The sequence below is a fragment of the Leptonotus elevatus genome, chromosome 14, assembly GCF_054856555.1.
Source record: "Leptonotus elevatus isolate MCC_2025b chromosome 14, RoL_Lele_1.0, whole genome shotgun sequence".
NCBI lineage: Eukaryota > Metazoa > Chordata > Actinopteri > Syngnathiformes > Syngnathidae > Leptonotus > Leptonotus elevatus.
In genome coordinates this window covers 1,116,725-1,142,643 of record NC_141252.1, presented here as the reverse complement: position 1 = coordinate 1,142,643, position 25,919 = coordinate 1,116,725, and the positions used below count along the sequence as shown (strand labels likewise).

The 25,919-nt window shown below is 41.3% G+C and overlaps 1 protein-coding gene across 2 annotated transcripts in view; it reads left to right on the top strand.

The window, feature by feature from the left end:
- slc8a3 (solute carrier family 8 member 3) overlaps positions 1-25,793 on the top strand; it is a 47,958-nt gene extending 22,165 nt beyond the window's left edge. The window contains exons 3-7 of one of the 2 annotated variants that reach the window (XM_086095449.1): positions 9,723-9,829; positions 19,321-19,445; positions 19,990-20,089; positions 21,474-21,743; positions 22,751-25,793. In XM_086095449.1, the coding sequence (XP_085951575.1) occupies positions 9,723-9,829; positions 19,321-19,445; positions 19,990-20,089; positions 21,474-21,743; positions 22,751-23,127 (979 nt within the window). In that variant the 3' untranslated portion in view covers positions 23,128-25,793. Of the gene's footprint in view, positions 1-9,722; positions 9,830-19,320; positions 19,446-19,989; positions 20,090-21,473; positions 21,759-22,750 lie in introns of both variants that reach the window. The other variant, XM_086095448.1, reaches the window with a different exon arrangement.
- Positions 25,794-25,919: the final 126 nt, after the last annotated feature.

Here is a 25,919-nt window from a genome sequence, read left to right as displayed (position 1 = left end):
AGCAAGAGCCTTCGTCCTGATTCAACGTGTCTTTAGGATTCCTTTCCAGTCCAAACCGTCTAAACAGCAAACACTTGCTTGGAAATGTCAAGGAACAGCAGCGTATTTATTCTGCTAGAAAGTGCATGTTGCTTTACTACAGTAATGCCCATGGACGTTTTGATGGGGCTGCGGGGAGGGGGGGGGGGGGGGGGGCGTCTCTAGAGGACGCTGGAAACTTCTCCCGCCCGGGCGTCCCCTCTGCCTGATGACTTCCCTTCTGGTCCTCCCGGGCATGAGACCTCTTTTACCACTTTGTCACCCCTCACTTCCTCCTCCGTGCGCTGGGCATGTTCCTTCCGCTTGGCCGGTTGACCGAGTCGCACTGTGGAAGGTAGCCCGCGCTTTGCACACCAGCTCGGCTTTTAGCGAGCGCTCCCTCTTTCCAGTTTCGCTGTTTCTCTCTCTCTCTCCGCTCGGCTGGCCGGCTTCAGTCAATCCGTGCATGAGAGAACAAGAGGGCATGCATAAAACATGAAGCTTTAGCGCGTCGTTCCGGTCCCGCTCCGGCTCGGAGGCCTTTTCCGTGCGGAGTTGGCGTGCTCGTCCATTTTTTCCCCGTGATTAAAAACATGTGCAACCGGTAATAACCTCCGGTGAAGCAGCATGTGGCATCTTGCTCAAGGTTATTTTCATATACTGGGAATCCCTCGTATGTTCGTTGTTCGTCCATTACGCCTATTTCCCAGATTATTTTTTTTTTATCTTAAAAAAAAAGAGAAGAGGTTTAAAGCTGTTTAGCGTCACTGTCATTTGAAGTTTACTGTCAAATCAAATTTTAAACTAAGAGAACTGCTTGTGTCTTTTAAAACAACCTCAGAATTTTTCCTTTGGAATGTCTGCTAGCTTAACGCTAATGAAAAGCGTCGATAGTTTGCGGTGTCGTATCAGCACGTGTCGACTGAGACTTGTCCACGTTAGCTCTGTTAGCTGCTATGCTAGCTGGTCAAGAATAAAATTAACCACCGGTACATGTTTTTTTTTTTTGTGTAGACAGGTACTTGTCACATGCTAGTTCTGTTAGCTGTTATGCTAGTAGGCCAAGAACAAAATTGGCTATATGATTAACGGGGGTTGCTTCAGTTTGAGTGACGCGCGCTTCCTTGTGGCTGAAAACATTGAAAAAAAAAAATGAAATGGAATAGAAGACTTACTTCATTTGTTGATGTTATTTCTGCTGAGTCATGCCCTGCCATACCTACTTTTTGTGTTACCCTGGCTGGAGCTTTTAGTAACAAAGTTGCGCGTAAGAGAACTTCAGAGCATAATTACTTTTCTTTAAAATTTGTTTGTGATCAAACAGAATCATTTGAAACTTATCTCATCTGTTCTATTTGATATCGTTGGCATCAGGCCCGACAATCAGAAAAAAAATGTCCTTCAATTCCGGAATGACCCGTATGCAGTCGCGCTTTGGACATCTCCTTCGTCAGTTTGGAGGTGATGCGATATGACGGCCCTCGCTGGTGCCCTGCAGGAGGTTCTTGTGCTGATTCTCTTTTGGTGTCAGAGTTTGTACGGAGAGACGACTCCAAAAACCTTGGAGAGCGGCGTGCAGAACAGGAAGTTATAATGGCCGAAGAACGTCGCCTCCGGCTTTGCGACGATGAGATTGACGTTCCGGGTCAACGGGACGAGACCCGTAGTCCGGTTCTGCGCTCCTTTGGCAGCAGGCGGCGTGACTCACACGGGGGCCCAATGCCTGCTTTTATCACTAGATTTCTCAAGAGACTTTCGAGACAGACGGACGGACAGCCATTTGAACGTCAGTCCCGATTACGTCGTCTGCCGCGCCGCTTGCTAATGTTGATGAAGATTGCGGATGACGGATGATGGCGACGCGCTCCCCGGGATGGAATTAGCGTTCCGGCTCTCTCCACCGCTCCCCCAGCGAGACCGAGGGCCGTTTATCCCACCATTATTGGCAGAGACAATGGTTAATCTTTTTTCAGACGATGAACGCGAAGAACAGGAAATGGGGGAGGAGCGCGCCCGTAATCTGGTCAGAGAACGTACACGGTCCAATCGTCATACTCCCTCGACCTGCTGTCAAGGGGAGAGACAGCTTGGGAGTACGTGCCTGGATGTAGCGCATGAGTGTACACGGGAAATTGTATTAGTCCTCCGATGGGCAATTTATAAATAATATACTTGGCTATATTTTCTAGATTAATGCAATAAACACTGGAGAAAGTACACAGTGATGAACCCCATTATTTTATTTTTTTTATTTTTTTCTTGAGAGCTCAGTATTGTTCATTCGGTAATTTTACCGATTTGACATGTCATCAGCATTTTTTTAAATTTTTAAATGTAAATTTATTTTTTATTTTTTTTATTTTGTATGTGGGTGAGTATGTGCATGTGCGTATGTGTGCGTACGATATTTGGTTGTGGGTGGCATTCGTCTGAAATTGATGATGCCCTTTATCTTATTTTTTCATTTTAATTTTATTTAAAAAAAAATTCTGGAGAGCTGTTCATTTGGTAATTTTACCGATTTGACATGTCATCATCATTGCTCTCTTTTTTTATTTTATTTTTTAATAATTTTTTTTTTAATATATATATTTTTTATCCTTTTTTTTTATGTGGGTGTGTATGTGCATGTGCGTGTGTGCGTGCGTGTGAGTGTGTACGCATTAGTTCACCTAAAACCTATTAAAAATCCCATACCGTTCCCCGAAACCGAATACTTCAGAATCCAGCTAGAGTCGTGAGGTTGTCAGGAGACCCGAGGAAGGATCAAAGAAAAGAAAGGAAAGTGAAATCCGGCGCCGACCAGACATTACCTACTACCCACCGGGTTACCGACCGGAGTCTTTCACCAACCCCAGAAAGGTCGTCTCCCCATTACTTTTTCGAATCCTCAAAACGATTTTCTGCCTACTTCAGATCGGGTAGGCAAAACAGCACCGATATTTAGCATCTGTCGAGGATACCTGTTTCTGACTGGGGCTCATTTACATACATTCTCTAGTTCTGATTCCAAAATGGCTACTTCAAAAACTTTTTGATGCGTCCCATTATAGACATATCCACCTTGTCTTTTCCAAGTGGCGCTACGCCACTGAGTGAGTTTTGAGCCACAGTGGCCGCACGCCGACGCACAGATGTTGAGCATCCCCGCGCATGCGGCAGCACAAGAATATAAACGATATCTGTTGAAAGAAGGTTAACTCGGCCGTTAACACTGCGCTCCCGCCCGCCAGCCGATATTAACGGCCGGCCTTGCCGCAGCCCCTCGCCAGCCAGCCGTGTAGAGTGCGAGGAGCCTTAAATTAGCAGCCAACGCGCCAGTAGAGCAGCCTTTCGTGTTGGCGGGCTGGCCGGCTGCCAGCCCCTTTGTGTCCCGGCCGGGGGGGGGGGGGAGGGGGATTCCCCGCGACCCCAATACGTGTAAAGGTAAATGTTTCGTCTGTGAACCGCAGTCGTGCTCTGTGAATCGTTAGAAATGGAGTGACTGCATTGTAACCGGAGTGAATCGTGTTGTAATTGTATCACATCGTAATTGGAGTGAAGCATATCCGAAATGGAATGCATCGTATTGTTGTTGGAATGAATTGTGTTGTATCCTAATTGGAGCGGTTCCTATTGTTATTGGGGTAAATCTCATTATATCATATCTCCTATCTTAACCGGAGTGACTCGTATACATTTTTGCACCAAAAAAATATATAATTTGTTGCATAGATCATATCGTACTGTCTTGTGGCCAATTCTGTCATAATTGGATTGAATGGTATCTGTTTTATTGTATCACATCGTCATTTCGGTACTCTTACTCGGTGATCTGTTTTGTAGAGTTCCAAAGTTATTTTCTGAGACATCACATTACTTGTCATGCCTGAGGTTTAAACAAAACCGAACTGCAGTAACACAATAGTGTGTGTGTGGGGGGGGGGGGGTGAGGGGGGGGGGGGTGCGTGCGTGTGTGCGCATCACCCCAGGCTATGAATAGAGATCACAATTTTGCTTTTTCATGTATTTGTGTGTTTGGGTGTGTGTGTTTTAGTTGCCGTTGAATGTCACTGGACACACACACACACACACACACACACACACACACACACACACACACACACACACACACACACACTCCCCCCCTCGAGAGAAATGTCCCTGACTATTTTTAGAAGTGTATCTTCCTCTGCCTGCCTCTTCTCAAACAGTCATGCCTGTCGCCGACACTAATGCACCTACTACTACACAACACACACACACACACATACACGCATATTCACATATACATTCATGACCAAGGATTATACTGTTTTTATATCATTTATCTTGATTTGAAAATTCTCATGGAGAAAAAAAAATCAGATATTTTTGAACAAATCATTTTTTTTGCATGAGAAAAGTAATAGCACACCTGTCCTGGACAAGACAATCATTTTGTTGTTCATTGTTTGTATCCATGAATATATATGCCTATGTTATTTCATAACAAACGTATATTCAACATTCATACGTCTGCATTTTTCCTTGTAAAAAATATCCCATATTTCAGAACAGAGATATTTTTAGCACGAAAAAAGTAATAGCACACCTGTCCTGGACAAGACAATCATTCTGTTGTTCATTGTTTGTATCCATGGATATGTATGCCTATGTTATTCCATAACAAACGTATATTCAACATTCATACGTCTGTTTTTTTTTCCTAGAAAATGTCCCATATTTCAGAACAGGGACTTTTTTAGCATGAGAAAAGTAATAGCGCACCTGTCCTGAACAAGACAATCATTTTGTTGTTCATTGTTTGTGTCCATGGCTATATATGCTGATGTTATTCCGTATAAACGGCATATTCAACATTTGTACATCTGTATTTTTCCTAGTAGAATGTCCCATTTTTTAGAACAGATGTTTTTTTTAGCATGAGAAAAGTAATAGCGCACCTGTCCTGAACAAGACAATCATTTTGTTGTTCATTGTTTGTATCCATGGATATATATGCCGATGGTATTTCCTTACAAACTGCATATTCAACATTCGTACGTCTGCATTTTTACTTGCAGAAAACGTCCTATATGTCAGAACTGAATTTTTTTTTTTTGCATGAGAAAAGTAATAGCGCACCTGTCCTGGACAAGACAAATATTTTGTTGCTCATCGTTAGTATCTGTGGCTATATAAATATAAAGTATAGAAGAATAAAGAAGAGAGACGATACCATTCCAAAAAGAACATCCCAAACCCACGTGCTGTTCATGCTCGACACTTTCATCATTCGATCACAAATAGAATAAAATGCTAACTGTGCTCGCTTGTTCAGAACTTTACTCCATACTTTTTCCTGGCGCTTAGACTCAGAACACTTTGTGCAAGCAGGCACACGACATCAATAATCAAGCGTCTGACGGCACAATGGGAAGGTGGACTCGACGAAGCCCGAGAGAGACTCGTCTGGGAATACCACATTCCCTAGCACGGCGGGTACGAGTCGGCGGGCGGGGGGGGGAAAAAAAACATGCTGACTGTAGTGCAGCTGAGGGAGAAGGCAACAAAAGGAGGCGAGAGGGAAGGACTTTGGCTTTTGTTTTTTTTTTATATTGAGAAAAAGCTCCCTCCTCCAAGGACGCCAGGCAATAAAAGCGTCTGATGGAGGCTGACAAAAGGAGCACAAGGGAGCGAGACAGCGAGTCTTGGAGGATAAACCTTTGCCTTGCAAAGCTGTCACTCAAATAACGCACAAAATGTGTGCACATATTTGTTTGAAAAGTTATGTTGTCATTATTTTTACTAGCAAATGAATGAATTAAACAGATTTATTTATTATTATTTTTATTCGCATGACTTTTTAATGGACTTTTTGAGGCCATTGCGATTCAGATATTTGCAGAATAATATTCCGATAACATTATATTATCAAACAAAAGATTTTGGTTCCTTAATGCTTTACAACAATAAAGAAATATAATACAGGTACAATTTTTTTTTTTTACTTCTGAATGAAAAATCTGCAAAAAATTGCCATTTTTTTGCTGATTTTGGGCAGAAAAAGGAAGAGGTTAGCAATGTCTTGCAGATCCCAAAAGTGAAGAAGAATAAAAAAAAAAGAGATGGTACCATTCGGAGAAGGTCCCCAACGCTATTTTGTCACATTATGACGAGCTTGTAGTTTGGGAAAGTCCAATAAAGACAAGGAACAAGACGCAGAAGCCTCACGGGAAATCAGTGTCTTAATTAAGCAGGCCTGCCTTATTGTCACCAAGTGCAGGAATTACTACCTTCCTTTTGCTTGACTGATGGTTAGAGACGGTGACACATATTTCCAAATGTCATGACAATTTTGAACTTCTACCAAAAGAATTAGAGTAAGGTATCAGATAGCTCAAATATTCACAGTTTTAACCACACATTAGCATAGCTCAGTTTAGCTAGCCTTATGGGATTATACTCCATTTTTACTTTTATTTGGCTTTAAATAATTGATATTAATATTGTGGAACCATTCGATACGATTCGGAATTCTACCAAAATGATCAGGGTAAAGCATACCGCTAAAGTCATGTCAAACTTTCCGCATTCGTACCACCATCACAGGATGTTAGCGTAACGCATTTAGCTAGCATTAAATGCATTACCTCCTTTTTGCGCTTTTTTGTTGTTGTTTTAATTAATTGATGCTAATGCCGTGGGCCAGATAATAGGATTTTGATTTTTACCCAAACTCTGGGGAATAAGTATGCTGCAAAAGTCCTGCTAACTTTTTCAGAGTTCGTTTGGTCATCATGAGACATTAGTGGAATCAGAATCAAAATCATGCAAATACTTGTAGAACTGTACAGTCGTAATTGGGAATACTACCAAAATCATTCAGGGGGGAAAATATACCGCAAAACTTTCAGAGTTGGTTCCACTGTCATGAGACAGTTTATCTTGCATCAAAGGATTAACTCTGCTACTTTTTTATCTTTCAACGGCTTTTAGAAAACTCCGCTTCAACAAGGTGCGAAGATCAAGGATTTGCACGGGATGTTATGTGAAGTAAGCAGTAAGACTCCAGCGTCAACTTTTAAAGTTTGATAACGAGGGAGTAAAAAAAATCCCTCCTCCGCCTGGACTGCCACATCAATATGATATCAATATTACATCAATCAAACAGCACGGGCGAGGTGGGCACGCCATCGTGGAGGCAAAGTTCTCACTTGGCAGCTTTTGCTAACTCGCAGATGCAAAAGTTATGACTGCGACTGGCTTTTCAAGGGGAGAGATGGCAGATGACGTTTTGCATAATGCATGGCGGGCAGCCTGAGGCCCACTTTGGAATATCAACATACCCCAAAATAACAAATAAGTGTTTTGGAAGCTGGTTCTATACGATGCTGCAAGATTTGGCCTTGTTCTGAAATACAAAAAGTATTTCAAGTACAAAAGTACATACAAAGCCAGTTATCACCAAAAATGATGTATTTGAGTAACTAAGGTGGATTCATCGTCAATTATCTCAATTTAATTACATTTAAGTGCTTCTGATGAATGTTTATTTGGGTTTAGATGCGTTGCCGAGTACATACTTGCCAGAGGTGGCCAATGCAGGTCCAGGAAGTGAAAACCCTGCCACATTTTTGCTTTAGCCCCAGGTGCTAGCTAGCTAGCTTGATGCTCATTTACCTGCCAGTACTGGTAAATGAGCACCATGCTATCTAGCTAGCTAGCATTAAGAGCTAAAGCCAAACAGTGACAGGGTAGCTTTTTACTTTCAGGTGCTAGTGATGAGTTATTAATATTGTTTTTTAGTTTTAAATTATATTTTAGCCGTTTATAATTATGTTAATTTAGTATGGCTGTATGAATAGACCTATATTCTTATCTGTGTTACTTTCATGAGAAAGAGCAACGGGTCTGTCTATTCATTCGTAATCTAAAGGGAGGTTCCGGGGATTTTGCTGTGTCGGAAGGGAGTCAGGCTTATTATTATTGTATTTTTTTTAATCTGATTTATACCCATGGGAACGGATTCTCTTGTATTCAGTTGTAACCAGGTGTGTTGTGGGCTGACCTTTTTATGAACCCTTTTTGTGAATAAATAACGATGTGAGCTGGAAAGAAAGATCACATTTGAACAGAGCATCGCTTGGATGGTTTGTCTATGTGGACCAGAAGCTTCTGGTAATTAAAACCTTTAATAGATTCAACAGAATCTCACCATTCAGTTAATTGAACACGCAAAGAGTACAATACTTAATATTGTCTACTCTAACACTAGCTAGCTAACTTCCTAGCTAGCTCCCGTGGTGCTCGTTTACCGGCTAGGGATTTAGCTAGCTAGCATCAGGGTCAAACTGTGGTAGGATTGTTACTTTCTGGACCTGGATTTGCCACCTCTGATACCTGTACACGGTCAGTATCGCCAAAGATGAGAAACCTCAGTGCAGATTTTACTTCTGGAATCTTACATACACACGTCGGCTGCTTCCTTGGGGGAGGGCAGAGGTGTGAAAACCGCTCAGTATGTGTGCGGAGTGTGTCATTCCCCGGCTGCGCTTGCCGCTGAACTCCAGAGCGCGATGCGTGGCAGAGGCGTCGATAAATCACGGTGACTAATTCTGACACATTAGTGCCTTTCACTTAGCGGCAGTGTGCAGTCATGAACATTTGCTACACAGAAAATAAACGCACACAAAAATACTTTCCTTAAGGAACTTCCTGTCAAATGTTTTTAAGAACAGGCTTCAAGACACACCTTTTTAATGTAGCTTTTACGTAAGATGTATTTTATTTTATGTACTTATTTTATTTATCTTAGCTTTTATTTTTATGTTAACCAAAATCTTATGTAGCCTGTTTTTAGATGCACAACAATGTACACAACAATGTAAAGCACTTTGAGTTTCATTTTGTATTTAATTTATTTATTTCATACTTAATTTTATATAAGTATTGAGTTATTTGTGTCTGATGATGACCGATGTGCCACTATTTCAGCCCGGAATGGACGCCCCCTGTTGGTCATTTTTGAGATATTGTTTACTTAAACCACTACTAGGTATGAGTCTTTGCTTGGTCTAATTAACCTATGTTCAAGTCATTGATCAGTCAAAACATTTCAGTTCAAGTCACTGGTTAGCCAAATACACTTTGGTTTAGTCATTGGTTGGCCTCATATACTTAGATTTGAGTTGTTGGTCGATCTAATACGCTTGCATTTGAACCGTCGATCGATTTATTACATTTCTGTTTGAGTCATTGGTTGGTCTATTACTCTTGGGTTTGAGTCATTTGTTGATCTAAAACACTTTGGTGCATAGGTCATCTAATATACTTGACTTACTGTATGTTTGAGTCATTGGCCAGTCTATACATTTCAGTTGAAGTCATTGGTTGGTCTAATCCACTTCGGTTCAAGTCAGTCAATCTAATACGCCATTGGTTGCTTTAATACGGTTAGGTTTGAGTCATTACTTGGTGTAATACACTTCGGTTCCAGTCATTGGTCGGTCTACTACATTTCCGTTGGAGTCGTTGATTGGTCTAATACGCTTATGTTTGAGTCGTTGGTCAGCATAATCCCGTTACTGTCGGTTTGCGTTCGCTACTCCTCACCTGCTCATCTTTTTCTCCATGCAGATGATTAATCCCACTTCCGATGTCCTTCCATTGCATATTAACCTCCTCTTCTTCTTCTCCTCTTCTTCTTCTTCTTCTCCTCCTCCTTCTCGTGGCCCTGGCAGCAAAGTCATTCACGTGAAAATCATCGACGACGAGGAGTACGAGAAGAACAAGAACTTCTTCCTGGAGCTGGCCGAGCCTCGCATGGTGGACATGAGTCTCCAGAAAGGTGCGCTGCTCTTACGCTTGCTTTCCCCGCCATCTCCTCTCCTCGACTGCTTTTTGGTCGCTTGCTCCTCTCCTTCTTTCACTTGAGTCTCAGTTCCACCACACATGTCCAAGTAAACATTTCTTTGTCAGCGTAACTCCAAAAACGAACATTTTGACCTGCATTTTATTGGGTAAACTGACGCTAATGGTAATGCTATTGCTAAAAACAACAACAACTTTGACAATCCGCCGTTAACCAGGGTTTATCTTTTATCCTGACGGATTGCGCTAAAAATATTGTTTGGTCTAATACACTTAGGTTTGTGTTATTGCGTTTTGTTGCATTAGCAGATGCTAATGCTAAAATTGCATGCTACCTTTCGTTTACTGAGCAGCCCAAAATTACCCAGAAAATATTTTGGGCACTTGAAACTTTTTTTTGTCTTGTAACTGTCCTTGATGAAATAAAAAAAAGACCACCAATCACTTTTTTTTTTTTTTACATAAAACCCTTTCTTTTAACTCCCCCCCGACTATATTTTGAGTGATAAACTGCTTAAATGCTAATGTCAGCAAATCAAAGTGTTTTCGTCATTTACTCTGAACTCCCGTGCTTGCTAACGACTGCTGAAAACGAAACTCCAACCCAAAAGTCCATCAGGGCTTTTCAAGAGGCTGCCGTCATCTACTGCGTTGTTGTTATCTAACCACGCTGGAGGCCCGGTGGACAAGCTGGTGCGGAGGGAGCTCAGAGTAACACTTTCGTGTTGGCTAAAACGCGGACACTGCGGCTCTTTACCTTACAGGCTGTGGCAGTGCTGTCTGAACAGTGCACACTGACCCAGACCTGATTTCTTTTTATATGCACAGCCATGCTGGCCTCCCTCAACTAATCAACTCAAATAAGACAAACAAACTCCTCCCTCAAAAAACACCCATCAAGCAATCATACCCATACAAGGCAAACAAATGTCTCTCTCAAGCGATCATCAACTAAAGACAAATAAATGCCCCATCAAGGAATCGTACATATAAGATAAAGGCCATCTCCCCGGCCTTTATCTTATATATGGTGGCCCGGTGGGTGGTGAGTGGTGTCTGGTCGGCGCTGGATTTCACTTTCCTTTCTTTTCTTTGGTCCTTCCTCGGGTCTCCTGACAGCCTCACGACTCGGTGTTCGGTTTAGGTGAACGGTATGGGATTTTTTAATAGGTTTTAGGTGAACTAATGCATACACACTCACACGCACGCGCACACACACATGCACATACACATACACATAAAAAAAAAAATATATATATAAAAAATATATATATATATAAAAAAAATATATAAAAAAATTATAATTATTATAAAATAAATAAATAAATAAATAAAATAAATAAAATAAAAATAAAACAGAGCAATGATGATGACATGTCAAATCGGTAAAATTACCGAATGAACAGCTCTCCAGAATTTTTTTAAAAATAAAATAAAAAATAAAAAATAAGATAAAGGCCATCTCAAGTAATTGTCAACTAAATACAAATAATCACACATAAACAATCAACTAAATGCAAAGAAAAACCTCCCTGACGTTATCATCAAATAATCAAATAGTTATCAACATAAAACAAACTCCTCCCTCGGGTAGCCATCAATTTCAGACGAATGCCACCCACAACCAAATATCGCCTTCAGGTGAATAAACACCTCACTCAAATATACATCGACTTAAGTAAAATGATTACCTTCGTCAAATATCCACCAACATAAGACAAATAAGCGCTTCTCTCAAGAATCAATCAACTTAACGCCACGCTCAAGCAATTCCCAAAGACAAAACAAACGAATGCCTCCTTGAAACAAACAGCAACTTAAGACAAATATGCCGCCCTCAAACAATAATCAACTGAAGACAATAAAACACCTCTCTTAATTCATCATCAACCAAAGACCAATAAACACCTCCCTCAAGCAACTATCAACTTAAGAAAATAACACCTCCCTCAAGTAGTTATACACAACGTATCCCTCAAAAAACCCATCAACTTAAGAAAAACAAGCCCAAGAAAAACAAACACCTCCCTCAAGCAACCATCAACGCAATATAATCACATCTAACAAACAAACGCCGTCCCTTCCCTTGCAAAGTAAAGCCTGTCGGTGTGTTAAATAGAGAGTCTGAAATCAAAGGTAGATGGAGGAAAAAGGCGAGAGGAGGAGAAAGACGCGCTTGCTGGCTCCTGCTGCATACGAGAGAGAGCAAGCGAGCAAAACAAAGACTTCTCATTTAATATTCATCCATTACGCTGCCGCGCTCGGCCTTTAATAAGGCGCCCAAACAAACCCAATCATCTCTTATGAGCTCCGGTGTACATACGAACACGAGGAAATTAGCATTTGCCGCACGTCCGTAAAAGATGAGCGGAATGAAAGCTTTTCCACGGTATGAGATTACGAGCGCTCATTAGCGTCACAATGACACGAGTGTCGCTACGTGAAGCGCATGGACGCTCGGGTGGCTCGTCCGCATGCGTCAGAACCCCCCCCCCCCGCCCCCGAGAGAGGGAGGCATTTACTTCAGCCTGTCGGGTTATTGACATGCGCCTCGCTTAGCCGCCGCCTGTCATCTGGCATCTTCATCACTCGCTTGACGTCTGAGCAGTCTTGCTTCTTGCCGGCAACACACCGAACTCGCCGTCAACTCGAATCCGCAGCACGAAACCACCGGATCCAACGCGCAAACGCACACCATGTTTCTGTCAAAGTGTGCATGTAATGATTATTTGAGCGAGGCCTTTTATTGTCTTGACTTGAAGCGTTTATTTGGCTTGAGTTGATTTTTATTCAAAATGACTTGTTAGCCTTGACGTGGTTTTTGCGGAGGCCTTTATTCGTCTTTACTGGATTTGTTTTGAGGGAGGAATTTATTTAGTCTGGGGTTGAATTTTCATTCGTCTTATATGCATTGGTTGAGGGAGCCGTTTATTTGTTTGTGGCTTAAAAGGAAGTGTGCATTTCATCTTAAATTGAAGATTGTTGACGGTTGCAAGAGGGGGAGGTGTTTATTTTTCAGAACATGATGGTTGCTTGGGAGGCATTTATTTTATTAATTTCAGTCTTACCTTGATAATTGCTTGTGGTAGGACTTCATTTGTCTTCAGTTGGTAGTAAAGGAAGTATTTGTCTGATATATTTTTTTTTAGGAGGGAGGCATTTATTTATCTTAAATTCCTGGTTGATGGGAGGAAGCATTTAATTGTCTTTAAATGATGGTTATTTGAGAGGGGAATGTGTATACAGTTTTTGGTTGCTTGAGCGAGGTGTGAATTTGTTTTGAGGTGATGTTTGCACCAAGGAGGCATTCATTTTTCTTTTACGTTAATGGTTGCTTGAGGAAGGTTTTTTTTTTTTTATTGCTAGAGGGTGGCATTATCTGTCTCAAGTTGGTAATTGATATAGAGGGAGGCATTTATTTGTCTTTATAGTTGACAGTTTAATAAGAGGTTGTCTTAACTTGATAGTTGCTTTTATTGATCCTTTGTGGATTATTTGAGGGAGGCTCTTATTTGTCTTAAGTGACGATTATTTAAGAGATGCATTTATTTGTGCATTGTTATGGTTGTTTGAGGGAGACATGACATTGTCGTAGGTGACGGTGGCTCGAGGAAGGCGTTGTCTTAAGTTGATTGTAGTTTGAGGGAGGCGTTTATTTTTCTTAGGTTGCTGTGCTAAATTCTTCATGTCTGAGGAACCTCAATCGTACGACTTAAAGTGACATTACAAGAAGGTCGTTTCCAAGGACTTTCAGTGGCGCTCCTCAGCATTTCCGTATGAAATATGGATTCAATATTTGAGCAGGATCCCTCTGAGGTTTGCTTTCCCCCACTTGAGCTTTCACGTGAGCCAACCGGCTGTCAGTCCTCCCGATTCATCGCGGCTCGAATCCCTCGGCCGGCCGGAACCTCGAACCTCATTACGTCGCTTTTGCCAGGCGGGGGTCACGAGCTGCATTAATCCTGATGTTGCAAGCAGCAGCAGCAGCAGGAGGAGGAGGAGGAGGAGGAGGAGGAAGAAGAAGTCATCCTTTGTGTTGCCTTATAAGTAAGGCTAATGGGAGTGTTGAGCTTTTTTGTATTGGAGATATAGTTGCTGTTTTATCTTAGTTTCCTGGCGCTGCAAATGCTGGATTTGAAGACCAAAACGGAAATCCTTTAGCATATCCAAAATACAGGGACATGTTAAGGTCTGTGTGTATCTGGTTTGTTTTGGATCAGGATTGTTTAGACTAGGTGGTTTTTTTGGATCAGGATATCTGGATCAGGACTTTTTGGATCAGGTAGATTAGCTCGGATGTGTATGCGTCCGATTGGTTCAGGTCTGTGTCTCTCAGGTCTGTTCGGGTGAGGTTGGATTAGGACTGTCAGGATCAGGATTTTCAGGATCAGAACTGTTTCGATTAGGTTTGTGTGGAGTCATGTTTGTTTAGAGTTCTATGGTGTTCAATGGCTACCCTTTGGACATCCGAACGAGCGCTATCGAATCATTTTGCCATCTGATTGGTGCAATTATCAGCGGACCCTGCGGACGTTACAGATGGCAAGGGAACCGGGGGGGGGGGGGGGGCATCTCCCAGTGGACCTTCTAGTAAGTTAGTGGCTTAACCCTGCAGGAAGTTGGAGCCAATACCTTTACAATTTTCACGAGGTTACATCACGAATAAACTCTCGTTGTTTTCAGCGCAGTAGTGGGCGATGGTGGGTACATTTCAGCGGCCATCTTTCCTGGTCTAAAAAAAAAACGATCAACCTTCGTCCTGGTGTCTGGCTTCATTCCCAGGATACAGCAGGGCTCCTTGAATACAGATGACACAATTATGATTGAAGTCTTAGGGGGATGGCGTTAATGTGTCCAGAGATTCGGGCGGAGTATTGACCGCCGTGACATCCATTTAACACCCTCACCCTTAATACAAGAGAGGTTCAAGTGTTTGTTATTCTCTAACTGTGGTCCATCCTCCTGATTCTACCTCCAAAGCCGAGAACTTGCCGCATTGCGTTTGTCCTCCCATTTCTTGTCAGTACACTCAGAACTGCAACTTCACACTTTTTTTTTTTTTTTTTTTTTTTTTTACCCTCTCACCTCTAATATGACTCCCAAAGCTGGGAAATTACCAGTTTACATTAATCTCCCCCAATTACATTGCGGACCTTTAACACGGAATGGGGTATATGCCACGGAGGAGGCGGGACTTCCGACTTCCTGGTTTTCACACATCAACTTTGTTTCCGTTTCCTGTTTGCGTGTGGGCCGCGTCCCAGTTCTTGCGCTTCCGCCTTTGTGACGGTTGCGCGTTCCCGTCGAGTTGAGACGCCCTGCCCTGAGGGGGGGGGGGGGGGGGCGGGGGGGTGTGCGAGTGTTGGAACGCGGTCATCAGTGGCCGGAAACGACGCTGGTGTGTGAAACCTGGAAGTCGGACGTTCGTGAAATCTACCCCAAAGCAACCGCACACCTTCGTTCCGGCTTTCCGCTTTTTTTTTCCGTCTTTTCCAATCTTCTGTTTCACACAATTGCCATTTGTCTCTGAAATGACCACCAAAGCCGGAAAATTACTGTTTCACATTCGGCCCTCCCATTTCATGCCTCCACTTTTCACACAGAACAGTAACATCAACTTAATAAACTCCACCCTCAACCCCCCGTCTTTCCGCTGATCCTTTTTGCCACTATCGAGGCCTCTGATAGGACTAAGACGTCACATGACACCAAAATCCAAGGAACTACTCGAGCGCCTCTGTACCCCTTTTACTTATCAATACCTTTCACACAGAGCAGCATTGCCGCACCCCAGTTGCCGTTTTCTGCTATTGCCTCACCTCTGATACTACCAAAGTCTGATAGATAATCGAGATTTTTTTTTCCCCCGTATTGATGGAGACTATTTCTGCAAAGAATGCTTATAGCTCGGGATGGGCGATATTTCTCGCGGCGGAAATCGATACTGGTATCGGCCCCTGCTCTTGTGGCCATTTTTGGGTCAGGAACTGTCAGAAAGACTGGGGAGAACGAAAATTTTGTTCGGCCTCGTCTGTTTCCTGCGTGTCTTTAATTACCTCGTTTACGTTTGTTGCACACTTAATTGCCTCGTTAACGTCGTTGAGCTGCGGTGCTAAAAATAGAACGGTGCTGCTTGGCCCTCGCAGACGCTAATTATAGGTCTTACATTATATCTGTAATGTACGGAGAACGTAAAACTATTAAAAATTAAAAGCATGGATTTCAAAACAAGATATAATTAAACATCACACGGTACATCAACATGGTAGATATTACTAAATATTTTGATTGGGACTTTTTTTTCTTGACAATGGATTATTTGTTTCATCTTATTTATTACGTTTTTTTTATGTTAATTTTACTGTGTGCTCTACGCAAAATTATTTTTATGAGCAAATTGAAAAAATATAATTGCCATTAATTTCATTCAGTTTTAAGGAAATTTGCTGTAGTTGGGATATGTCATCAAAAAAAATCTGTCATTGTTTTTGGGGGAAATTTGATGTATCATAAGTACTAATGGTATAGGCACTTGGTATCGGTGAGTACTGAAGATTTGAATATCGGTATCGGTCTCACAAAGCGTGCTATCGAACATCCCTACTTAGAGCCTGAGTTTTAAATGAGTCCACTAATATACCATAGTAGCTTTTTATAACCTTCATTAGGGTGTCAAATTTTGACATTCCCGAAAAAGACGCCGCCGTTTTAATGAAGTCGGCGACGTGTTCGTGCTTGAGTCGTCCCGACAGCCGTTTGAATTAAATCTAGCCATCCGTGATTCCAGAGTGATTCTCAAGTGATTCCTGCGCGGCTCCGCGGCAGCCGGAACGCCTTTGAGCCGTGACATTTGCGCCACGCATGTTGGAGTGTGGCATCGCCGCCATCTTTGAGCACTCATGCCCGTCAGAGTGACAGCAAAGACTGGAGGGAGGCGCGTACCGAATGAGGTGCCGGGACATCAAAAAAAAAAAAAAAAAACTTTCGAAGCTGCAGGGCTATATATCCACTTCCTGATTGAAAAGGGAGTAACTGGGAACATACAAGAACAAGAAGAAGAAGCCGACTCTGAAGCGACGGGAGTGCGTCACCCCACTTTCCGCCGCCGCCGCCCTGGCTGAAGAGTCGCCGCGAGTTGTCGTCTAGTAACTGTTGCTATGGCGACAGCAGCAGTCAGTCAGCGAGATGCTGAGGTGCAATACATTCAAATGAAAGCAGACAGGAATGGAAAAAGAGGAAGTTGCCGACGAGTGATATTGTGCTCGTCTCTTCTGGTACCACCGAGCAGGGAGGGGCCACGGGGGGGGGGGGGGGGGGGTGGTAGGGGGGCAACCAACCTTTCCATACTGAATCTCATTATGTGGCTGTCACTGATGACCTTCTCAAAGCTTCCCCAAATGCAAAGCAGGTGTGTGATTCTGACATCTTTGTGCACGCAAAATGGCGGCCATGTTACCGATCGCCTTCATGCAAACAACGATGGTGCCGGCACGTACGCCAGCGTCTAACGTTAGCCTCGAGCAAGGCTAGTTTGTCTGGCGGAAAGAAAAAGGAATGTCCCTCGGTCCTGACAGCCAAGGCCGTCGTCGTCGTTTTAGAAGTTGCTCGAGAGTGGAACAACTTTAATGAGCAGACAATTATCCTTTCACATTCGACTGCTCAACATAGTGGCCAAAGAACTAAACAGCCAAACTGTCAAAACGCTAGTTGAGGTAAAACACATTGACAGTGAAGCAATATGTAGCCGGATGGTTTCAATGTCAAATGGCAACACTGAACACAAAATACATTTATTTTATTTTGAATTGACTTTATTCACAGCTCGGCACACCGAGCATGGGCTTGTATATGACTTTTATTTGTATTTTTATTTATTTTTTACTGAAAACACAGTTATCAGAGTGTCCTTTATGCTAGGATTCCTATATGGCGTCATGGGAGGCTAACAAAGACCAAACTTCCTGTTAGCGTCGACCATTCAGAGTATAGTATCTCAATATTTGGAATTGTGACTTAACAGAGGTTAGGTTTACATTTTGCAGCAATTTTTGTCCCGATGAGCTTGTTGTTGATGGCTCTGACAACATGATGCAGACGAATCTTTGAATAGCACCCAGAGCTAGATATACCTTTATGTGAGAACATTTAAAGTATTTTTCTTCGTGATGAAATGTACATGTAGTGATTCTACCAGACTTTATGGTACAACTATGTCATACGCGGTGGAATTTTCGCCCAAGTGGAGAAAGCAACGTGAAAATGCTGCAGAGAAACCAACGTATTCATGTTATGCGGCGTTCGTGAATGGCAACGTAAGATGGCCGCCAGTGGTATTGATCAGAGTCGTACATAGAGACAGTTTGGCCAACACACGCTGGTCACGCTGTGATTGGTCAACTCATCTTTTTTTTTTTTTTTAATAATTTGTCCAGCCTTCAGGAATTATTTATCATAGCTAGAGCAAGCTATGCTATTGATTTTGAAAGCCAAATCTTAAATGATCGCACATTCTTCTCCTGTTCCTCTTCTTTCTTTTTCTCCAATGCTTGCCTTCATACTCATCCACGTGTCCTTCACTCATTCGATTCTCACTTTTCCTCCTCCCCTCATCTTCACCTTCTCGCCCTCGGCAGCCATGCTGCTGGCCGACGGTAAGTACCCATCATGCATCATGCTAAATCTGATCTGCCAAAACAAACATAGATAATGTAGAAATGCAGAGATTGCTACTAATGTTCTTTTTGTGTAAAATTCTACTAAATATCCGCGAGGGCCGGCTGGAGTGATTTATGCGTGTGCATGTGTGTGTGTGTGTGTGTGTGTTGGAAAAAAAAGAAGCAAAGATCAAGTCAGAAAATCTGATTATGGCTAAAATGAACTAACTAAATTGCCACCACGTGAGCCGGCTGTAGTGATGAACACAAAGCTCAAGTGATGCTGGATGATCATGAATTTTAAACAAGACACGACCATGCACGCTGTGTAATTGATTTTTACGCGTGCGTGCGTGTGGAAGCGTGTGCGCGCGCGCGTGAGCAGAGAGGAGCACTCGGCTGTGATCTTTAATGGCGTTGTTGTTAATATTTGATGCCGAGAGGCGTGTTGTCAGCAAAGAGCGGCATGATGACAAGGTGCCTGGGCAGGCGGCTTGGTCACACGTGGTGCATCCTGGGAAACCTCTCGCACACAGGCGCCTTGCTCCCTTTTCTTGAGCCGCCTCCACATCCACTCATTCACGCTTTGGCGCTTCAGAACCACCGCAGGGCTTTTACATATATATACATATATATATGTTTTAATATATATGTGTGTGTGTGTGTGTGTTTCCTATACATAACCCCCATATTTTCCTACTGATCGTTTTATTTAAACTTACTGGTCAGTAATTGGCCTAAAAAAATTAAAATAAAATAGCTTTTCCATAATACTGTATATTCTTTTTACATTTCTCAATCTCTATCTGTGCAGACGTTCCAGACAGGAAGTTGACGTCGGACGAGGAGGAAGCCAAGCGCATCGCCGAAATGGGCAAGCCAGTTCTGGGCGAGCACGCCAAGATGGAGGTCATCATCGAGGAATCCTACGAGTTTAAGGTGAGGAAGAAGGAAATGGATATTGCGTTATTACAGTGTTTTCTTGAGTTATAATTGAGCTTCGGAGACTTGGCCTGTGGCCACTAGGTGGCAGCAGCGAATGTAGCAACATCCGGCCTCCCATCAGTTCACAAGTATCTGTTGTTTGAGAGAATTTCTTTACATTCTTTCACATTTTCCAAACGTCGTATGTTTTATTGTATTTTCAGTTTTTAATGTTTTATTATTATTTTAACAGTCTTTTTATATTTTGTAATTTTTACTTTATGTTCAGCACTTTGTTTGCAGCCACGGTTGTTTTTAAGGTGCTGTATAAATAAAGTTGAGTTGAGTTATTAATAAAAACACCTTATGCTGGACTGGGAAAATGACAAGGTTTACTTACGATACAAGTGATTTGAGTTTCAAGCTTGGTCACGGAACTCATTCACCTCACAAGTCAAGGTAACATTGTACTGTAGTCTGATTCTGCTTTGAAGCAGGAAGTTTACGGCGAGATGCTGCCACCTGGTGGTCATTTTGGTGGTTTCTGTTGTTGCGTCAGAACACCGTGGACAAGCTGATCAAGAAGACCAACCTGGCTCTGGTGGTGGGCACCAATTCGTGGAGAGAGCAGTTCATGGAGGCGATCACCGTCAGTGCAGGTACTCCAAGTCACATTTAATCAGCGAGAGGTCATATATTCAATCAAAGTGCCCATTAAAAGGTAAAAATAAAAGTATGGTGTATGTATGTTGGTGTACCGGGCGAGGCTGTTCCTAATGTTTGGACCTTTTTATAATGATCCCTGTCCTTTCTAATCTTTTAAAAAATATTTGAAATACCAAATGTAAAATGTTTTATTCATTTTTTACTTACATTTTAAATTTCCTTTCAAAGTATTGCTATCTGTAATTTGTGATTTTGTGTTTTTAATGGTTTAAAACGTTAAGTAGGTATCGAGTAGTAGTAGTAGTAATTGTATATATAGTACATATTTTACAAATATTTTGATTTGTTTTAAATACTTATTGTAAAGTTTTTAATGTGTGTTATGTATTTTATATGCTTTAAAATCAAAATTTAAATGAACAATTAATTTATATAAATATTATTTAAATATTATTTTTATTCATATATTTATGTCGTTAATTTCTGGGCTTTTATCTTTTAAATATGTTATAAATGGGTTTCTAGTAATAATTAAATTATTATTATTTGTAAATATAAGTTCATAACTGTTTTTAAATTTGTGTTTTAAATCATTTGAATGTATTTTTTTAACTTAATTACTTATTTTTGTAATTTGTAGATTTTATGTTGTAAATAGTTTTGATTATATTAACGTTTTTTTTAATATTGTGGAATAGGCTTTTAAGATTTTAAATAAATGTATCTTTTTGCTCATTTAAAATCTTTTATGTCCTTTTTAAATGTAATCTTTTTTTTCAACAACTCTCGCATTGCACCGCATTGTACAGGTGTCGCAAATATTTTGGTCCAACAGGGAAATGATAGCTATTCTTATGCATCAAAACATCTCATCTCCACTTTAAATGTATGCATTAGAATTTGAGAGAAGAAAATCCACATTTGTCCTGCCCGCTGTTCGGACAGCAGAACGCTCGCAGGGGTGGTGGTGGTGGTGGTGGGGGGGGGGGGGTTGGTTTGGGGAAAGGCGAGAATTCATTCATCAGATGATGCATAGCGGCAGCAGTGGCAGCATCAGATCGCCATGAAATATTCAATCCAGCGGCGCTCTGCGTGATTTTTTTTTTTTTCCGGGCTGGAAAACGCACGCAGCCGTGACACTTTGAATAAGCCCTCAGTTTCCTCGCTCGACTTCTTGCACCCGAGGACGTCCTGAGGTGACACTTTTTACGCGGATGGAGTGGGCAAAAGTTTTGGGACACCACTAACTTTGGTGTTTCAGTGAGATGTATCTGACATCGATATTACCACACTTATCTCAAGTCGTACCCTTGTCCAAGTTGACCTTATCTGCTCCTTTCGTCCTTTCTATTTTTTCCTCGCCACACACGCTTCAAGACGAAGATGAGGACGACGCGGGCGAGGAGCGTCTGCCGTCGTGCTTCGACTACGTCATGCACTTCCTGACCGTGTTCTGGAAGGTTCTGTTCGCCTGCGTGCCGCCCACCGACTACCTCAACGGCTGGGCGTGCTTCGTGGTGTCCATCGCCATCATCGGCCTGCTCACCGCCATCATCGGCGACCTGGCCTCGCACTTCGGCTGCACCATCGGCCTCAAGGACTCGGTCACCGCCGTCGTCTTTGTGGCGCTTGGGACCTCCGTGCCAGGTTATCCGTGCACAAGTATCCTATGCTTATCTATTAGCTTGTCTATCTGTTTATCCACTCTAAAAAAACAGTAATAACAAAATAATAATAATCCAATATGTGTCAAAAACACATATAACTTTTTGAGTTATTCATTTATCCTAAAAAGTTGGGTCAAAATTAATAAATCCATAAAACAACATCCAAAAATTGGGTTGTTTTGTACAAAAAACCCAAAAAGTAGGTTGTTTTGTGAGTTATTAATTTGACATAACTTTTTGGGTTCAATGAATAACCCAAAAGTTGTTACTACGTTTTTGACCCATATAGGATTTATTTTTTTATTTTTTTACCCTTCTGCTTTTCTCAAGTCTGTCTGTCTCTGTCTGTCTTGTTGGGTAAAAAAAATCAATCAATCAATAACCCAATATGGTGGAAAAAAAGGACCAACCCAACTTTTTGAGTTATTCATTTACCCCGAAAAGTTGGGTTCAAATAAACCTACAAAACAACCAAACAAAAGTTACGCGAGTTATTAATTTGAGCCAATGTTTTGGGTTAAATGAATAACCCATAAAGTTGTGTTCTCTTTTTGACCCATATTGGAATTTTTTTTTTTACAATTTTTTCCCCCCTCAGCTTTCTATTTGGCTGTCTAGTTGGAACAAAAATAACCCAATATTAGTCAAAAAGAGACAACCCAACTGTTTGAGTTATTAATTTAACCCACGAAGTTGGGCCCAAATGAGTAAACCAACACACAAAAAAGTCTCTCTGTCTGTCCAATTGGGTCAAAAATAACCCAATATGGGTAAAAAAAAAAAAAAAGGTCCAAATGTTAACCCAAAAAGTTGGGTCATAATGAATAAACCCACAAAACAACCAAAAATCTATCTATCTGTCTGCCTGTCTGTCTGTCTGTCACTTGCTTCTGGTCAGGTCGACTGACTGACCGATAGACAAGACAGTAATCACAATATTGTGCAAAACAAATCCTATTTTTCTAAATGGTCTTTCTGCGTCCGCAGACACGTTCGCCAGCAAGGTGGCGGCGGTGCAGGACACGTACGCCGACGCCTCCATCGGCAACGTGACGGGCAGCAACGCCATCAACGTGTTCCTGGGCATCGGCCTGGCGTGGTCGGTGGCGGCCATCTACTGGCACAACAAGGGCAAGCCCTTCGTGGTGGAGGCCAGCTCGCTGGCTTTCTCCGTCACGCTCTTCACCATCTTCGCCTTCCTGGCCGTCACGGCGCTGCTGTACCGGCGGCGGGCGCACATCGGGGGCGAGCTGGGCGGACCCCGCGGGCACAGACTGGCCACGTCGGGCTTCTTCTTCAGCCTGTGGTTCCTCTACATCCTCTTCTCCAGCCTGGAGGCCTACTGTCATATAGAAGGCTTTTAGATGAACGGGACTTCTTCTGAAAAAAGGACCAGGAGAGGCACGGTACGACTTCCAACGCCCCCCTTGTCTCTCCCGCCACTCTCCCCACACTCGAGCCCTTCCGCTGGGCTTACGCGGAAAGCGGCGCTGCCCGCCCTGCGCGGACCTCCAGAGGATTGCCAAGAAGATGCCAAGGAACGGGGTCCAGCATTCCACTGGAAGGAGACGACTGCAGTCTTACATAACTGGAGAGAGTCTATTTTTCTCAACAACCTGACCAGAAGCGACACTTTTTTTTTTTTTTAAGAAAAGTATTTTGGCGATAAAAACAACAAAAACAGATGTAGGATTTTTATTTATTTATTGCGCTGCAGAAATCACAACCACAGACAGTTATTAAAAATGACTTCCACACTCTATATCTCGATAAAAATGATATATTTCTTTACTTTCTGTATATTTTCAGTATTTAAGTGCGCTCACGCCAGGATCCGACGACATCCTGGAACGATGTCTTGACATTTTTAAGAGTCACGTACCTATTTTAGTCATGAATGAATACATATCTCACTGCTCACAAATTTTCAATCAAAACTAAGAAGAAGAATAAAAGAAGAGATACGGTGGATACATTCAAGAGGTATTTTTCTACTTTTTCCTTCCATTGCACTTTGCTGTAGACTTCCATGTATGGAGCACTTTGCAAGCAAGAACAGTTGATGTGAAACTGGTCCTCCTTTTGAAGAAAAAGAAAAGCTGCATTCTTTCTTTTGCCACTTGAGGGCAGCAAACGAGCTGGGAAACAACAAGATCTTCAGTGCTATTTTCCTTTCCAACATCATTTCATGCAAAGCAACCATTTAATTTACATTTGGGGAAAATAACTATTTTAACAAAATTGTATTAAAAAAAACTTTTATTTTATTTTATTATATACAATGAATACCAGTAGTTATTATTTATTTGCTTTTAATTATTATTTTTCATTTTATTTTTATTAACATCCCTACTATAATAAAACCATCACTTAGCCAGCTGCTTACCATTCATTTTGTTACCATTCATTAAAAATTCGATAATTTTTTATTTTATTTTTAAAAAGTCTGGAAGTTAACAGCACTACTGTAATAACACCTTACACCACTACTGTAACACCACTACATATCTAATATGTTACCATTTATTTTATTTTATCTTATTATGACAAATGTGGACGGCAATGTCACTACTGTAATAACAATACTACTTATCCGGTACCTCCTCATTTTGATTGTCTCGGTTGCTTTGGCGCATTTCTCAGATCAGAATTGAATTTCTCAAAACTACTTCTCTGCTGTTTCCGACATGATCAATCGCTTGATCAAAATAATTGACGATGTTTGTATCACAACGTCTCGTGGTTTGTCACCAAATTACAATGCAAACCGTAAAATGTGAATCTTGCAATAAATATTCTACATGCACTAAGGTGGAACCGATATTTAGAATAATTGTCAACAAAACCTTTAACTGTAGTTTGCATCAGAATCACATTCCCTTCAGGGTATACTTTTATATTGACAACATGATTAAAATTAATCAATTTGACTCTTGACCAAAATGACAAGACTTGATAAGACTTTTTTTTTTTAAGAGATGAACTAAAGATTTTTGAGATTTGGGAAAACATAATGTTTTGCTATTTGTATGAATTGTTTCTTGAAATGCATTTACTGTTTTGAAAATTGCAATTCTAATCTGAGAAATGTACCAAGAGCGACTGAGAAAAACTGTAATATACTGTACAGTGGAACCCCCAAAGTTCAACATGGAACAAAATAATAAAATAATAATTATTGTTATAATAACGTCAAATGTCGTTCCAGGCTCCAGCTTGTCATATGATGTCCACAAAATATTCCCTAACTCTCTCCTGAAGATGTTTTTAAGTGACATTTTAAGTGTCAAATGTTGTATAATAAAACTAAAAGTACCCTTTGTCTGGGTATTATGGCCTTAAAATAAAATCTCAGATTATTTTAATCAAAATCCGATTTCCACCCACCCATCACCAAAGTAAAAAATATATATAAAAAATCCACCGTAAAGCCAATGAAAAAGCAAAACATAAATCCAGACTTCGAAGTTTCCACTGTAAACGCGAGTTAAAATACAAGTGCAGTGGCACTGCTTGTCCAGCAGAGGCAGTGTCTTTTATTTATTCTTCTCTTCCTCTTTTTCAACTGGAAAAGCTACTGTACATACATGAAACAAAATGGAACATTTCACGCACTTATTGAGCCACGTTTGCTCTTTTTTTGTTTTTGTTTCTCTATGTTACTGAAACCGACAATGTTGACGTTTTTTCTCTGCCTTGACTTATTTATTTGTGTTTATGTTTTTTTAAAACTGTGCCAGGATATGTGGTGGAGTAAAAAAAACAAAAAAAGCTTAAAAATCAGTCACGTGACTTTGTAGGAACCTCGCTGGACTTTGTGAGTGTTTCACTTTTATGGTCTTTTGTAAAAGGGACAATGTTTGGGGTCGGGGGGTTAAATTTTAAAAGTTTTCCCGGGCCTGCCATGAGATGTCAAATTTCGAAGGAAAAAATATGAATTTTCCAAAGTGTTTTTTGAGATTCTAACTGTGTTTTTTTTTTTGTTCTCTACTGTGGAATAAAATCAGCTTTCTGGTTCACAAGAAACATACACATTCCTGTTTTGTTTTGTCATTTCCCATTATTTTAAATCATTGGGGTATATTTTGTAAAAGTGACATTTTAAATTTTTTATATAAAACCAAATCTTGATGTGACATCGCTTTACGGTAAGCGA